Source organism: Rhinoderma darwinii, chromosome 4, assembly GCF_050947455.1.
Source record: "Rhinoderma darwinii isolate aRhiDar2 chromosome 4, aRhiDar2.hap1, whole genome shotgun sequence".
Lineage (NCBI taxonomy): Eukaryota > Metazoa > Chordata > Amphibia > Anura > Rhinodermatidae > Rhinoderma > Rhinoderma darwinii.
Genome location: NC_134690.1, coordinates 323,008,276 through 323,026,925, shown reverse-complemented (window position 1 = coordinate 323,026,925; position 18,650 = coordinate 323,008,276). Strand labels below are relative to the sequence as shown.

Here is an 18,650-nt window from a genome sequence, read left to right as displayed (position 1 = left end):
TCCTGATGTTTAAGACAGCCGTTTTTGATGGATGCGTGTGCCCGTTTTAGCGGCTGTGTTATTTCCGTGTGCACTCCCATGTGCACTCCGTGTTTCCTTTTCCGAGCGCCGAGTATGGTACTGTCCAGGGTGCTGAAAGAGCATGGTCGTTCAGCGCTAGTCACTGTACAGGGTGCAGAAAGAGTTAATGGGCTGCACTGATCGGCGGTAACTCTTTCAGCACCCTGGACAGTGACTAGCGCTGAAGAACCATGCTCTTTCAGCACCCTGGACAGTACCATGCTCGGTGCTCGGAAAATAAAAATTTCAATTAAATAAAAAATACTTACTTTCCTCCTGTCCGGCCTCCAGGGATGACGTTTCATCCCATGTCAACGCTGCGGCCAATCACAGGCTGTAGTGGCGGTCATGCAAGTCAGGATGACATCAGAAGGCCGGCCTCCAGGGATGACGCTTCATCCCACGTGACCGCCTCTGCAGCCAATCACAGGCTGCAGCGGCCTCTGCAGCCAATCACAGGCTGCCACGTCATACAGGAAGGTCGGACTGGAGGAAGAAGAGGGACTCGTCACCAAGACAAAGACCGGGGTACGTATGAACTGCTTTTTATTTTATTTTTAATCAGCAGCCTCTTCTCTCTATCAGTGATTAATAGAGACAAGTGGCTGCCGATTAGTGTAATATATCTGTAATGTACTTCTGCCCGCCCGGCCGTTGCTAGGCAACGGCTTCGTCACACACGGATGGCACACAGATGCCTTCCGTGTGCCTTCAGTTTTTTGGACGACCCCATTGACTTGCATGAGGGTCACGGAATCTCAGACCAAAGTAGGACATGCTCTACTTTTGATCGGAACGGAGCAACGGGACCATCAAAAAAACTGAAGTGTGCATGGCCCCATTGAAATGAATGGGTCAGGGTGCTAGCCGTCAGAAAAACGGCTAGCACCCTGAAGAGAAAGACTGAAGTGGGCATGAGGCCTAAGAGTTATAGACAGTAGAAATCTGTTAGCTGACTATAAGGTGACAATGGACCCCATATCATGCTGCACAGGTTGAACCAATAGCATGTCTGCCCCTATACACCAGAGGGTACATGCCATTTCTCCAGGGGGTACTTACCCTGTGCTGACCATTAAAAGCACAGCATAAACTCAGTGCATGATTATATCCTCGTGGATACTTTGGTGTAAATTGCTTTGAGTAGGGGGTACTTGGATTAGCTACGTTAAGAAACACTGTTCTATCAGACCTAGCTGTAGTGGTCACTGACAATAATTCAAATTGGGGCCTGGGAAAGAACAGTGAGGATCAACCTATGATGTCAGAAGTTGGAGGACTTGTGCTTGAACTAAGGGATGGAATAGTAGAAAAAAGGTGATAATTTGTATAGAGCTGAGGGTTATTACATTGGCGAAGAGTATGAGTTTGCTGCATTTATGCAGAGTTTTCAATGCGACAACACTTGTATATATGAATTTCTCGAAATCCAGATGTGCTATTCACACTTTCTATTAACATAAAAACATGGATGGAAAGGTCTTTTAATTTACAATATATATTTTCTGACACATACTTTTCTTGCCATATTTTTCTGTTGTTCCCAGAAGGATCCAGAAGGAAGAACACATAGGTCAATCTCAAGCAGCCCAGAACAGCACCTTCCAAAACGCCAATCACTCTGAATCACTGATGGTCAATTATCATAACAACCTATTGCAGCCAACCCAATATGAAAAAGGTACTGTGACGTTCAAGACAGTAGAATATTCACGGCTTAAGGCATATATGTGATAGTAAATGTTAGGCCCTGTTCACATCAGCGTTGCCCTTCCGTTGAGGGGTACCGTCTGAGGTTTCCGTCGGGTTAACCCCTCAACGGAAAGGCAATCGGAACCCTTAGCTTCCGTTTGCATCACCTTTGATCTCAATGGTGACGGAAACTTTGCTAATGGTTTCTGTTTATCACCGTTGTGAACGGGTTCCGTTGTTTTGACGGAATCAATAGCGCAGTCGACGGAAGGGCAACGCTGATGTGAACAGGGCCTAAAAGTGCAGTTTTGAATTTCTTAAATTTGTCCATCCAAATAGTCTTCTCAAAATCTCTGTGCCAATGAGTCCTCCCTGATCAATACATTGTATAATTCTTGTAAACAAATTTAAAACATGTTACTCGCCACAATTTATTCTCCCTGTAAGTTTGGGATTTATGTTTTTGCTAGTCCTCATCCATGTTGTGTTACGGATCCATGTTATAGCCCTGGTTGGCCCTATTCCCTTTGCTATTGGGTGGTGAGAATCCATGCTTGACACCCCTCCCCAGAGGAAGTGTTATTTGCTAACGGGAAGGAGGGGTTGACCATAATAGATCTAATTTTTGCTATTGGGCCCCTTTTCTGATATGCACACCACTGAAATCTATTGATAGGAAGATTGAATGGGAGAATATATCAGCAGAAATATTTTTATTAGTCCTTTCTTGCAACACACCAAGATATATTTAATCACTCGTACATGTTTGTTTTCTATCAATATAGCACCTGCTTCCAGGTCAGTAAGTGAAGGCAATGTGGCGGTCACCAACACAGGTGCGTTAAGACATTTTGGCTTTGTGATAAAAAGCTGCATCACAATCATTTGCCTTTAACAGTTTGTGTTTATTTCAAGTTTTCGATTTTCTATAGTCCTTGTCATCTTTAAAGAGCATTAAAATGACCAGTTTATTGGAAATCCGAATTTCTCTGTGTGTGAAGATCATCAATAATGTTGTGTGTAGTTATGCTGAGGTTACACTGATTTATTTCTTTGTATGTGGACCATGATCTATTCTGCCCCCTCAGTGGATATTTAAGAATACAACCTACCTCCCTTCCCCTCTGGAGCACCAGGGACTAGGGCTAAACTCTCCCACCTCACTTAACACATTGAACATAATTTACCTACACCCCCATTCACTGGACGACCAGTGTATTCCAATAATGTTGTAATGGCAGGAAGGAGGTGAAGGGAACAAGTGAGCCCTAATCTACCCACCGCCCTGTCCCTGCCTACTTGCAACGACCCGCCCTAGGCGACGGGGTACAACTTGGCGGCGGTCCCTACGCTGTCTAAGTGCAAGGGAGACAAACAGGGTACACGCAAGGGAATACAGTAGCCCACGGAACGCCGCGAGGAAACGGAGCGGTGAATGAGCCAGTCAGGATCAGGAAGTAGTGGAGTATACAAACGGGAGCACGGAGCAGAAGCAAGCCAGGGGCAGAGCAACACAGGATAAACGGAACTGAAGCAAGGCAGAAGCACGGCAGAAGCAGGCTGGAGCAAGGCAGCAGTGGGGCCAGGAATCCAAGAAGAATAACAAGCAAGGAGGAAGAGAAAAAGGCAGGTATAAATGGACAGGGGGCGGAGCTAACTCTGACTGACCAGGCCGCGATAGGCTCTCCCACTCCTGAGCCTGCCACCCTGATTGGTGGGAGCAGGTGTCAGTCTCAGAGGTCTGGCCTCAGGTGTCGACTGATTAATCCTGGGAGTATACCCAGACGTAGTGCCTGGCAAATCCTTTACAAATGTATTTGCAGTGCATGAATATGGCTCAGACTACCGACTATACTTTATTGTGACTGTTAACCCAAGTAAACACCTATCTTTTAGACACAGCATTTTAAATGTCAAAAATTGCTTGTAAATTTCAGGTTATTTTGCAAGTAAACGTCTAAAACAATCATATAAATGCTTGTCATGGGCCACTTATTTTTTGCTTTTTTGCTTATTTGTCAAGCGATTTGCATATAAAAAGTTCAACCCTGTTGTTTTTTAACCACGTTTTAGTCCCAAAAAATTAGGCATTTCTTATTTATATATCGTGTGTAATTTCCAACTCTCTATATATCAGTATCCTCCATCTTTGTTTTGCATCTTATTTCCAAAGACCAAAGAAAATATCATGCAAGCCTGTATCAAGTCATAACAATAGATTTAATTAATGTAATCAATATTCCATTAATGTATGTATCAATGATGCTTGTACAGAGTCCCAACGGTTCCATACTATGAATCTGTTGGAACTATGTGTACAGCCACATGGTGCCTCTGGACAGTAATGTATTATGGAGATATTCTACTCTAGAAGCAATGCTTCTATGGGAGGTTATCTTCTTATTACGGTATTCGAAGCAACATGGCAGATTTTAATCTGACAGAAAAAAATACTGTATTCCTCTGTATAAAATTGGAGGCGTACTGAGGTGCGATTTCTATGGGTGCCGTATTATAACATGAAGCCTTACTGCAGTATGATTTTGCAATAAAAGCAATATACAGTGAAGGAAATAAGTATTTGATCCCTTGCTGATTTTGTAAGTTTGCCCACTGTCAAAGACATGAACAGTCTAGAATTTTTAGGCTAGGTTAATTTTACCAGTGAGAGATAGATTATATAAAAAAGAAAAACAGAAAATCACATTGTCAAAATTATATATATTTATTTGCATTGTGCACAGAGAAATAAGTATTTGATCCCTTTGGCAAACAAGACTTAATACTTGGTGGCAAAACCCTTGTTGGCAAGCACAGCAGTCAGACGTTTTTTGTATTTGATGATGAGGTTTGCACACATGTTAGATGGAATTATGGCCCACTCCTCTTTGCAGATCATCTGTAAATCATTAAGATTTCGAGGCTGTCGCTTGGCAACTCGGATCTTCAGCTCCCTCCATAAGTTTTCGATGGGATTAAGGTCTGGAGACTGGCTTGGCCACTCCATGACCTTAATGTGCTTCTTTTTGAGCCACTCCTTTTTTGCCTTGGCTGTATGTTTCGGGTCATTGTCGTGCTGGAAGACCCAGCCACGAGCCATTTTTAATGTCCTGGTGGAGGGAAGGAGGTTGTCACTCAGGATTTGACGGTACATGGCTCCATCCATTCTCCCATTGATGCAGTGAAGTAGTCCTGTGCCCTTAGCAGAGAAACACCCCCAAAACATAATGTTTCCACCTCCATGCTTGACAGTGGGGACGGTGTTCTTTGGGTCATAGGCAGCATTTCTCTTCCTCCAAACACGGCGAGTTGAGTTAATGCCAAAGAGCTCAATTTCTGACCACAGCACCTTCTCCCAATCACTCTCAGAATCATCCAGATGTTCATTTGCAAACTTCAGACGGGCCTGTACATGTGCCTTCTTGAGCAGGGGGACCTTGCGGTCACTGCAGGATTTTAATCCATTACGGCGTAATGTGTTACCAATGGTTTTCTTGGTGACTGTGGTCCCAGCTGCCTTGAGATCATTAACAAGTTCCCCCCATGTAGTTTTCGGCTGAGCTCTCACCTTCCTCAGGATAAAGGATACCCCACGAGGTGAGATTTTGCATGGAGCCCCAGATCGATGTCGATTGACAGTCATTTTGTATGTCTTCCATTTTCTTACTATTGCACCAACAGTTGTCTCCTTCTCACCCAGCGTCTTACTTATGGTTTTGTAGCCCATTCCAGCCTTGTGCAGGTCTATGATCTTGTCCCTGACATCCTTAGAAATCTCTTTGGTCTTGCCCATGTTGTAGAGGTTAGAGTCAGACTGATTAAATGAGTCTGTGGACAGGAGTCTTTTATACAGGTGACCATTTAAGACAGCTGTCTTTAATGCAGGCACCAAGTTGATTTGGAGCATGTAACTGGTCAGGAGGAGGCTGAACTCTTAATGGTTGGTAGGGGATCAAATACTTATTTCTCTGTGCACAATGCAAATAAATATATATAATTTTGACTATGTGATTTTCTGTTTTTTTAAAAAATATAATCTATCTCTCACTGGTAAAATTAACCTAGCCTAAAAATTCTAGACTGTTCATGACTTTGACAGTGGGCAAACTTACAAAGTCAGCAAGGGGTCAAATACTTATTTCCTTCACTGTATAACAAAATAATTTGTGCCTACACTATCAATAAGAATAATAATGATATTTTTATTATTATTATTATTATTATTATTATTATTATTATTATTATTATTATTATTAATAATAATAATAATAATAATAATAATAATGAAAAAATAAAAAATATGGAAAATGTAGGAAAATATAAAAAATGAAAATCAAATTATAATATTTCCTAATTTCTTTATTTTTGTTTGTAATGTATGAAACATAAATTTGTGATCTAAATACTTTTGTAAAATCTCTTTCCTTATATCTTAACTTTATTGTTCTATCAAATTTTAAGAAGCTATTAAGGCAAAGTGAAAAAATTACCAACCAGCATACTTGTTTTATTCTTACTTAATAAATCAGGACGACAGCATGACTGCTACCTGTAATTAATTATTGTGTATGATGTAGTATACAAAATATAAGTTCTAGATTGCGGTTCTTTTTGTTTAATATTTATTTTTTATTCTTTAAAGCAACTCGCACAACTCATGAAGAGATGGACGAAAGTTTTAAGTCTTCAGTGTCAATTGAAGGCCAGTCCAGAATGTATATGCCTTCACTTATCTGGAAACAGCCAAAAGATGGAAGAGAGTGGGAAGAAGACGGATCTAAAGAACAAACAGATAGGCCAAGGGAGCTAGTGCAGAGCCGAGCTGCCCCAGTGGAAAATATCCTTAGCGAACCAAGTATTTTTGGTAAAGTATGATTTTAAAAAATAACATTTCACTTACATTGTAAACTGTGTAACCTAGGGTTGCACGATGCATCAAAACTTTGATACTGTTTCGATACCGTGCACCCTCAAACTGTTCAATAACGTTAATTTATGTATTTCGATACTAAGCTGTGCGGCCGCACAGCTAAGTATAGTCAAACATAAATGTAGTTAGAGCGGTACTACGTTTGTGTAATACAGCCATTGCCCCGCTCCTGAGTCCTGACAAGTGTGCGCGCGGTCAGCATGATGTGATGCGACCAGCACTGCACTAATGATTGCCGGCACTGAAGACAGAGAACATGGCAGGCGCACTGCAAAACAGCCCCATGTTCTGTCTTCAGTGCCTGCGCCACCTCTCATTAGTGCAGCGCCGGCCGCATCATCTTATGCTGACCGCGCACACACTTATTGATCTCTGCCGCTATTCCCTTGAATGCTACAATCAAAGCTGACCACAGCATTCAAGAGGTAAATTAGAAGGGTGGATGCCCTTTGGATCGCGTTACAGGGAATTCCTGTGACGCGATCGAGGGACATACCATATATGAGAAAACAGCCCAGGGTCCATTGAAGGACCCCAGGGCTGTCTGACCATATTTCCTAATGTTTAAGCATACTCAATAAAAAAAAATAACGTAAAGTAAGGGTAAATAAAAAAAATAACAAATTTATAGCGTCATTTCTGATGTTTACGCGGTTATAAAATAAAATAAAAACGTCCTTCTTTGACTTATTATTGTGAGACACGAGGTATTATGAACTTTGAACCTCCATCTGCCTTACATTAATGATAATTAAACCAATCATGTACCTCACACTTTAACCCAATGTTGTCCATTATGACTGAGGAACATGATGGGGTTAATTATTATTAATGTGAGGCTCGTGGAGGTTCAAAATTCATCACTCCACGTGCCTCACATTACAAAATGGAAGAACTGTTTTTTTTTATTATTGTTGACACAGTATTGTTTTGGTATAGAGTTTCGCAATAATACACAAAGTATCAGTATTGAAGTCCAAATTCTGGTATCGTGAGTTGTGACAACCCTAGTGTAACCTAATTTACTAACTGTTTGTATGGGTGAGGTTGTCATGCGGCATTCTTACAAATCATTTTTTAGGCTGATTGTTGTAATATACTAGGAATAGGGTTGAACACAATTAAAGGGGTTGTCATATGAAGACAACCTTTTTTTTTAAAACAATCCGGTGCAGCAATCAGCTGCATTGAAATAACACGCTGCATCTGCCAGAGTGGACCTATATAATGCCCATATGCCCTGATAGGGCATATGGACAGGGGTTGCCTCACCACGATGAAGAAAACAGGCCTTATGGTTTACCTCAAGAAGCTACTGAAATTTGGCTAGCAACTGAGCATGATCGGGGTACCAATCCAATTTCCCTATTTCAGACACACAAACTAGGGCCAATTAACCGGTATGTTTTTGGAGTGTGGGAGGAAACCGGTATACCCGGAGGTAACCCACACAAACTCCATGGTCGGATTTAAACCCAAGACTGCAAGGCAACAGTGCTAACCACTGACCCACTGTGCTTCCTATACAGTAAGGATTTTTTTTTATATAATATATATCAATGTAGCAATTGACAGGCATTATGTTTGGTTAGGGCCACTATGACAGCCTCCACCTCCTACCTCAAATATATACCATTCTCCCTTATTGAGAAACCCCATGTCCCTTATTAACGAGACTCCGGTGTACACATTGTACTTCTGTTGTTTTTTTTATTCACAAATAAAGTTTATTGTAAAACTTCAGAGTCAAATACAGAGAATTGAGATGTGTAAACAACATGTCAACATGCAATGTGTCAGTGGAATCACAAGTTCAATCAATTAGGACAATGAAAGTTATTGAGTAAAGAAATGTGATACAAAATAATACCATACAAAACAGTATAAAGCGAGTAGGGCATCTGATGTATACACTCCTCGAATATTTATGAGCCAGTGTGCAGAGCTGATCTCGGCCTCAGGCATAATATAAAGAATTAACTAGCTAAAAACTGAAAGAGTTTCCACAGGTACAAATGTATAAGAGCATAACATAAACATGTCAGGTAACATTCAGTGGAAGATCAGGACCAATATTTATACAGCGTTGAAAGTGAGATTGTATAGTGTATAGTGTATAGATGGAATGAAAGAAGGGCGAACTGGATATGGGCCAAATAGTAGCCACGTCCGTGGTAGTAAACAAATTAAGGGCTCGTGGTTGAGTCAAAGAACCTACGTTGGGAGGAACAGACAGTGGCAGGAGACCGCAGCCACCTATCCCAAATTTTGGTGAATTTAAGAGGACAGTTTCTATGTTGGTATACCCACTTCTTGTGAGGTAACATACTACCAACTATAGACAGATATTCTGAAAATGTAGGGGCACGACAGGACAACCATGTTTTGGCTAACAGCTTTTTGGCATAATATAATATCTCCACAATAAAAGTATGGATATGACGTGAGTCATATTCCGCAGAGTCAGGAGTGAATAGACAAGTCTTGGGGTACAGGAGACCACATCTCATCGTTCAGAAATTTGATAACCTGATCCCAGAACCGAGCCACATTAGGACAGGACCACACCAGATGATAAAAGGTACCTGAGGTAAGTGCACATTTAGGCCATTCGTCAGGGTATTCAGGACGGAAGCGATGCAGTCTAGAGGTGGTATAATATGCCCTATGTAGTATATAAAATTGTGTGAGTTGCTCATTATAGTTGGATGATACAGAGTTAGGGGAGGAGAGGGCTCTATCCCAATCATCCTCAGTCAATGGACATATGTCTGAAGAATATGCAGGATTTTAGGCATTAGGATCATTTTAACTCACTCTTGTAGCTGTAGATAAGAGCAATTGGTTCCATCTGGCAATCTTGGTGCATAAAAAAACAATTAAAGGGGTGATATTTAATGCTTCAAATAAAAAAAATGATCTGGAAATTTGTATACCAAGATATGTAATAGAGGTAGACCAGAGGAGTGGGGTACAGATCACCAATGCAACAGGGGCCAATATATCTAATGGTAAAATATGGGACTTAGACCAATTCATGGATAAACCAGACATTAAACCAAAACATGAGATTATAGAAAGTACTACGTGCAGGGAAAGCCCAGGGTCAGCGAGATATAACAGGGTATCATCTGCATACATGCTGACCTTTTCTTGTAAGGGGGAAAGGTTAAAACCTATAATATGGGGTTCTTGTCTGAGTACCACTGCCAGCGCAAATAGTAAAGGTGAAAGAGGGCAACCCTGTCGGGTAGCTCTATATGAAGGAAAGAGGTCCGAAGTCCAGACATTTACTGCCACACGTGAGAATGGGGCAGAATATAATAATTTAACCAATTTTATAAACTCTGGTCCAAATCCAAATTTTGCAAGGGTTAAAAAAAGGAAATCCCATACTATTGAGTCAAAAGCCTTAGCGGCATCCAGGGAAACTACGACCCGAGTGCCGACATCCTCATGAGTGGACTGCAAATTAGTGAACAACCGGAGAAGATTAGTGGCTGTAACTTTGCCAGGCATAAAGCCTGTCTGGTCTGGGTGTATTAAAGACAGTATAAGGGCTTGTTCACATAAGCATTGGCTTTCCGTTGAGGGGTTTTACGTCAGAGGTTTCCGTCGGGAGAACCCCTCAATGGAAAGGCAAACGGAAACCTTAGCTTACGTTTGCATCACTATTGATATCAATGGTGACGGAAACATTGGTAATGGTTTCCGTTTGTCACCATTCCGTCAGGTTTCCGTTTTTATGACGGAATCCATAGCGCAGTCGACTGAAAGCCAACGCTAATGTGAACAGGCCATAACTGTATTAAGTCGTCTAGCCAAAATCTTCGCCATGATTTTTATGTCCTTCTGGAGGAGTAAGATGGGGTGGTAAGAATCACAGAATAGGGAGCTTTTACCCGGCTTAGGCAGTACTACTATTGTCGCTTCACTCATTGAACAGGGCAGTTCTCCAGAGTCCAATGGCTGGTAAACATCCAGGAGAGGCACAGCCAAAAAATCTGTAAAATTAAACAGGCAGCCCATCACTACCGGGTGATTTGGACGTCTGGAAGGAGGCCATGGACTCCAGAATTTCCTGCACCGTAATGGGGCCATCTAAATATTCCCTGTGGGCAGACGACAGTGAGGGAAGGGTCACCTGCTCTAGATATCCAGCGATTTCTGTGGAGGAGGCAGAAAAGTGCGAGGAATATAATGTTTCATAGTATGAGCGAAAGGCAGACAGGATTATCTGTGGGTCAGAGGACTGGGTACCATCTGAGACCTCAATTAATGATATCACAGGGGATCCCTATCACCATTAGCTATACATTCTAGGCATTTACCACATTTTCCACCGTGTTCATAATGTGGTTATTTACAAAGGAAGGCTTTATTGTGAGCCTTATTATTTAACCCCTTAATGACCAGCCTATTTTAAACCTTAATGACCAAGCTATTTTTTACGTTTTTCCATTGTCGCATTCCAAGAGCTATAACTTTTTTATTTTTGCGTTGACATAGCTGTATAAGGTTTTGTTTTTTGCGGGGCAAGTTGTGTTTTTTATTAACACAATTTTGGGGTACATATAATTTATTGATTTACTTTTATTAACTTTTATTTGGAGGGTAATAGAAAAAAAACAGCAATTTTGCCACACTTTTTTGCGTCCTAAATTTACGCCATTTGCCCTGTGGTATAAATAACACAACAACTTTATTTACGGGTTGTTACGATTGCAACGATACCAAATTTAGATAGATTTTATATTTTTTACTACTTTTACACAGTAAAAACACTTTTTTTTACAAATAATTTGTTTTTGTGTCTCCATAATTGAAGAGCCATAACTTTTTTTATTTTTCCGGCAATGCAGCTATATGAGGGCTGCTTTTTTGCAGGACAACTTGTAGTTTTTATTGGTAACATTTTGAAGTCCATTTGACTTTTTATCACATTTTTGTAAGGCAGGATTCACAGAAAACAGCAATTTTTGCATTGTTTTTTATTTTATTTTTTACGGCGTTCGCCGAGCGGGTTAAATAACGTAACAACTTTATAGTTGGGGTCGTTATGGACACGGCGATACCAAATATGTGTAATTTTTTGACCTTTTTTTTTATAATAATAATAATAATAATAAAGCACTTTGTAAGGGGAAAAGGAGGGTTTTTCATTTTTTTCTCACTTTTTTATTTATTAACTTTATTAAACATTTTTTTTTTTTTACTTTTTTTACCAGTCCCACTAGGGGACTTCACTATGCGATCGTCCGATCGCTATTATAATACCCTGCAATACTTCTGTATTGCAGTGTATTATGCCTGTCCGTGTAAAACGACAGGTATTTGCTAGGCCAAGCCTCTGGCATGGGCCTAGCAGTCATTAACTAGAGGCTGACCTGGGGGCCTTTATTAGGCCCCCCGACTGCCATAGAAGACAATGACACCCTGCGATCACACGCAGGGTGCCGGTGGGGTGAGAGAGGGAGCTTCCTTCCTCTCTCCAAAACCACTCAGATGCGGCGCTTGCTATTGAGCACCGCATCTGAGGGGTTAAACGAGCAAGATCGATACTGATATCGATCTCACCTGTTCGAGTAGGGCTGCTCCCAGCCCTCAGCTACCGAAGGTAGCTGAGAGCAGGAAGATTTAACGGCTCCTTGCACTATTTGTTTATTCCAATGCAACGCCATAAAAAGGCTATTGCATCGGAATAAAGCCCGTTAGTGGCCGCCGTAAAAACACTCTGTTGCAGTCACTAACAGGTTCAAGAGGTGTGATATAAACAAATCTTGCAAAGCCATTCTGACTTATGATCCCCAGTCGAATAATTAATATGGAGTTCAGCTGCCAGAGCATCATTGGCCAGTTGGAGTTCGTTATCCGCCAAACCTCTCTTCAAATCATTAATCGCCACAGAAAGCTCCCCACATGTATATGCCTTGAAGGGGTCGCACACAACCAAGGAAGAAGCACTGCCGTCATTGTCAAGGAAAAACTGACGCCACTTAGTCTGGAAATGGTCAGATGGGGGGAGAATTTTCAGCCAAAAGGGGTTCAATCGCCAGCAATATTTTGGGAGTATATTTGGGAGTCTAATACATAGACGGCCAGGGTTGATCCGAAATAGACCTGGAAAGATTCTCTGCAGATTCTACAGCCGTCAGGAGGGGAGTGTGTACTAGCATTAAATTAATACAGAATAAGGCCTTTCGATTGAGGAGTGAAATAAGAATATTGTCGGATATGAGGATTTCTAGTTCTCCATGCATCTGTAATATTCAATTCTAAAATCAGAGAATGGAGGGAGGAGGGAGCTGGAGATACGGGATCTCGGCCAAGGCGGAGGAACTTGTCTAAATGCTTATCCCATGTAGAATTGAAATCACCCAATCAGATAGAAGGTTACAAACGATAAGAAGGCATTAATAGTGGCAAGGGAAGAGGGAGGAGGAACATAAACCCCTATCGGGAGAAATGGTTTATGATATAGAAGACAGTGTATCAGAACAAATTTACCACTCGGGTCCAAGGTCATATTTACCAGGTGAAAGTGGATAGAGCCAGGGGCGTAGCTAAAGGCTCATGGGCCCCGATGCAAAAATTCTTACTCGGCCCCCCCCCCCCCGCAAACTTCTCATGGCCGACGGTCCGCAGCTTTCAGCTGCATCGCTGGGTCTCCTAAGTGACCCAACAATGCAGCACTAGCAGCCGGGGGCGTCACTAAGGCTGGGTTCACACACCCTATTTACGGATGTAATTCGGGCGTTTCAGCATTGAATTACGTCCGAAAATGCGGCTCAAAAGTGTTGGCAAACATCTGCCCATTCATTTGAATGGGTCTTACGATGTTCTGTGCCGACGGTCATTTTTTTTTACGCGCCGCTGTCAAAAGGCGGCGCGTAAAAAAGACGCCCGCGTCAAAGAAGTGCCTGTCACTTCTTCAGACGTAAATGGAGCCGTTTTCCATGGACTCCATAGAAAAACAGCTCCAATTACGTCCGTAATGGACGCAGCGAAAGACGCCTGCACATGCCATTACGGCTGAAATTACGGTGCTGTTTTCTCCTGAAAACAGCACCGTAATTTCAGCCGTAACAGACGCTGCCGTGTGGACATACCCTCAGGGCTTAAAATGTCAGGGAAATGGCCCCAATACATATGTGTCTGCCCAAAAAAAAGTGTGTATATGAGACAGCATATCATATCTATAGCACTACGACCCTATACACTATGGATAGGATTAGATACAGTGGCTCAGAATACAGTATCACACGATAGGATTAGATACAGTGGCTCAGAAGGCAGTATCACACATGATAGGATTAGATACAGTGGCGCAGCAGACAGTATTACACATGATAGGATTAGATACAGTGGCTCAGCAGACAGTACCACACATGATAGGATTAGATACAGTGGCTCAGCAGACAGTACCACACATGATAGGATTAGATACAGTGGCTCAGAAGGCAGTATCACACATGATAGGATTAGATACAGTGGCTCAGCAGACAGTATCACACATGATCGGATTAGATATAGGGCCCAGCAGACAGTATCACACAAGATACGATTAGATACAGGGCCCAGCAGACAGTATCACACATGATTGGATTAGATACACAGCTCAGCAGACAGTATCACACATGATTGGATTAGATACAGGGCCCAGCTCGCTGACATTGCGTCTCCAGCGCTGGACCCAGGATAGGTAAGAATAATAATTTTGCTTCTTTATGTGTTACTGATTATTTTTGTGTGTTTGTGTTTTTTTACAGGTTCGGTTGTTGGACTTCGGATTAGAGGACTTCAATGACGGCATTTTTTTTATTCTCAATAAAATGGTTAATGAGGGTTGTGTTTTTTTATTTCAATAAAATATTTTTTCTATGTGCTTGTATCTTTTTAAACTTTATTATCACCGCCTTAGTAATGGCCACTGGCTGATTGACAACCTCCATTACTAAGGCGAGGCTTAATGTTAGCCGGTGCAGAGGCTACACTAACCCCCATTATTACCCCGGTACCCACCACCACCAGGGGTACTGGGAAGAGCCGGGTACGAACCAGTACCCGACCATCTGTAGTGACGGGCAGGCACCGGGGTGGCCGGAGGCTGGTAGTATTAGGTTGGGGAAGGCCAAAAACAGTGGCCCTTCCCACCCTGGTAATGCTGCCTGCTGCTGCTGTGTTGTATCTGGCTGGTTATGAAAATTGGGGGGGGGACCCCACATCGTTCTTTCCAATTATTATTATTATTGTTTTTTTTTAAAATGACGTGGGGTCCCCCCCATTTTTCATAACCAGCCAGATACAATAAAGCAGCAGCAGCCTAGCATCACCAGGGTAGGAAGGGCCACTATTTTTGGCCTTTCCCCTCCTGATAATACCAGCCTGCGGCCACCCCAGTGGCCGACCATCACTACAGATGGTCAGGTACTGGATCGTACCCGGCTCTCTTCCCAGCACCCCTGGTGGCGGTGGGTACTGGGGTAATAATGGGGGTTAGTGTTAGCCTCTGCATTGGCTAACACTAAGCCCCGCCTTAGCAATGGATGCTGTCAATCAGCCGGCGGCCATTACTAAGGCGGTAGTAATATAGTTTAAAAAAAAACACAAAGACATAGAAAAAATATTTTATTGAAATAAAAAAAAAAACACACAACCCTCATTAACCATTTTATTGATAATAAAAAAAAAGCTGTCATCGAAGTAGTCCTGGAATCCGACGTAGTCCAACGACCGAACCTGTAAGAAAACACACAAAAAATGATTAGTAACACGTGTGTTAGGCTTAGATACAGGGCCAATGTGTGATACTGTCTGTGGGACCCTGTATCTAAGCCTACCACAACGTAGGCTTAGATACAGGGTCCAGCAGACAGTAATCTTATACAGTATAAGATTACTGTGTGCTGGGGCCCTGTATCTAAACCTACAGTGTGGTAGGCTTATATACAGGGCCCATCAGACAGGATCACACATGGGCCATGTATCTAAGCCTACCATGTGATTGGCTTAGATACAGGGCCCAGCAGACAGGATCACGCATGGGCCATGTATCTAAGCCTACCATGTGATTGGCTTAGATACATGGCCCAGCAGACAGGATCACGCATGGGCCATGTATCTAAGCCTACCATGTGATTGGCTTAGATACAGGGCCCAGCAGACAGGATCACGCATGGGCCATGTATCTAAGCCTACCATGTGATTGGCTTAGATACAGGGCCCAGCAGACAGGATCACGCAATCCGTGATCCTGTCTCATGGGCCCCCTAAGCCTGCTACATCGTAGGCTTAGGGGTTGTACAGTCCCTAAACATTGATGGCCTATCCTCAGGATAGGCCATCAATAGCTGATGTGTCTCTCGGGACCCGCAAATCAGCTGTTTTGAAGGGGCCGCAGCACTCGTACGAGAGCTGCTTCCCCTTCATTTCAATACTCGCCCACACTGTGAATCGCCGACACGGATTCACAGTGTGACCCGAATGAAGTGACAGGAATGAAGGGGAGCAGCTCTCGTACGATTGCTGCGGCCCCTTCAAAACAGCTGATTGGCGGGTCCCGGGAGTCGGACCCCGCCAGTCAGGGCTAACCTTACCTTCCTCTTCGGCCGCGGCAGGAGTTCTGTCGACTCGATGCTGTGCGCGGCGCATAGCGCTGTGACGTCATGCGCAGCGCACAGCGCTTGACGTCAGGACCTCCGCTGCGATCCGGAACCAGGAAGGTAAGTAAAGTATGTTACTATAGTAACAGGGGCCCGCGGCCCGAGTTACTATAGTAACTTTTTATTGATGTGGTGCCGGGGGCCGTGGGCCCCCCTGGCTTCGGGGCCCGGTCGCAATTGCGACCGCTGCGACCCCTATAGCTACGCCAGTGGATAGAGCGTCTTATAAATATTGAGACACCCTTGCCCAAACTAGTAAATCTGGAATTTTATGACCAAGAAATCAAATGTCTATTAAGAAGACAGAGTTTGTCTCCCGTCATGTGGGTCTCCTGAAGGCATATAATATCACAGTCATGCTTTTGTAAATACCCAAACACAAGGGTTCTGTTAATTCAGTCGTTAAGACCTCTCACATTCCATGTTAAGACAGATACTAGGTCAGAAGACATATTAAAGGGCAAAAGTGCAAAACCAGGCCCAGCCGTTTAGGATGGACCAGTAGAAGAGTAGCATAATGTACCTGAGACCCGAAAAAATTTGAAGTGTGATACGCATTGTGGAAACAAACATGTAGAAAAAAACAGGTAGAAACAAGTCTTGTACTTCTGTTTTACCATACATCCCGTGCATCGGCAGAAGAGATTCAAGTCTTTTGAGCATTTCAGATCTAGCATTTCCTTTGCAATGTGTGCTTCACAGCAGCAGGAGATGAGTGGTCTGAACTTAGCTGCGTGTGACATGCAAAGAGTCATGATGTGAATGTATAAATGGGGAACTCAGACAAGAGTTTCAGGGTAAAGGATTCAGACTACTACCTCTTGCCCTTTTACAGTTGAGGAATCAGACTCCTATCAATTATAAAGAAAAAAAGATAATTTTATAACGGAGTGTGAAAAAAACCGAAACACAATGTTGTCTATATTTTACATATCTAAACTGCCACTAAAAAAATAAGATTTTTCCCCTTTAGGTACAAAATTCTGTACTGATTAAATTCTTATTATACCTTTATAGGGATCGGAACTTTATTTTTTTGATACAAAGCAACCCCAAATAGTATTCAATGGTAGATATTCACTTCTTAAGAGGACCTGTCATCTCTCCTGACATGTCTGTTTTAGTAACTACTTGTATTCCCCATTAGTTAATAATTCTATAGCACCATTTTTTGGGACTCTTTATTGTGCCATTCCTCTTTTATTCCGCATGGAAATGTATGGATAAATTGACAACTGGGCATTACCATTCCCCTCGTTAATGTGGTATATTTCTACACAGTTTAATACTGGCAGCACTGATTGGACAGTGTCAGAGTATGTAGGAACATGTCCCATTGACTAGTAAAATATTAACACCCAGTTGTGGATTTTTATTCATACATTTCCAGGAGGAATAACAGAGGAACACCACAAGGCAGAGTACTAGGAAAAGATCCTCCAAAATTGTTATTTCATGGGAAATACAAGCATTTACTTCAACAGACATGTCAGGAGAGGTAACAGCTCCTCTTTAAAAAAATAAATAAATACAAAGCGAGGTACAAAATCATTAGTTATAAAATTTAGGTCAAACGGCAAAGCAGGTCAGAGGGGGACGACTATACTTGTAGTGAAAATTGCTCATTGTATACATGCACAGCATGAGTGTAAGTGTGCTATCCTAGTGACTTATGCATATAACCCAAAGAGTATTCCTCCAGGAGAATTTATCACAGATACACATCATTCCATTATCCCTCCTTTTTATATGCGCCACTTTCTTACTTTGAGTCCACTCGTTTTTGTAGACATACATTTTCAAGGACAGAAAGTCACTACCAAATATTATTAATAACCACGACACAGCTTTGCATGGTGCATTCAGATCCCCAGAGGTATCACGCCACTACTGAACTGTCATTATCGAGTGTCATTTTGATGGCTTCACAGTATTTTTGAGATATAAATATAACCTCTCCTCCGTCTCATAGAAACAACCCTGTTAAGTTTGACTTTAAAGATTCATTTTGTGGACGCGGCTTCAGTCTATTCCTGTGTGTGTTGCAAAGCGAACATCAACACATCAATAATGTAGATATCTCCATCGTCAGTCTGGGATATAAAATACAGTAACAGACGAAGTCCCACTTATGGGCCAGTTGACGGGACTCATAAATCACCCTTCAAGCCTTCAATCTATATTTTAACTCGTGAAACTATGTTAGTAGAACCACAGAAGTAATAGTATTTGCGACTGTAATAACAGGCGGTAAAATGCTGGCATACTACCGTATCTTCATCTGAACCCGCCATAGCCTAGTCTAA

The 18,650-nt window shown here is 42.3% G+C and overlaps 1 protein-coding gene across 1 annotated transcript in view; it reads left to right on the top strand.

The window, feature by feature from the left end:
* Positions 1 to 18,650, top strand: part of ARHGEF33 (Rho guanine nucleotide exchange factor 33) — a 154,169-nt gene that overhangs the window by 70,756 nt on the left and 64,763 nt on the right. The window contains exons 5-7 of the mRNA XM_075864428.1: positions 1,611 to 1,741; positions 2,538 to 2,588; positions 6,395 to 6,616. Coding sequence (XP_075720543.1) covers positions 1,611 to 1,741; positions 2,538 to 2,588; positions 6,395 to 6,616 — 404 coding nt within the window. The remainder of the gene's footprint in view (positions 1 to 1,610; positions 1,742 to 2,537; positions 2,589 to 6,394; positions 6,617 to 18,650) is intronic.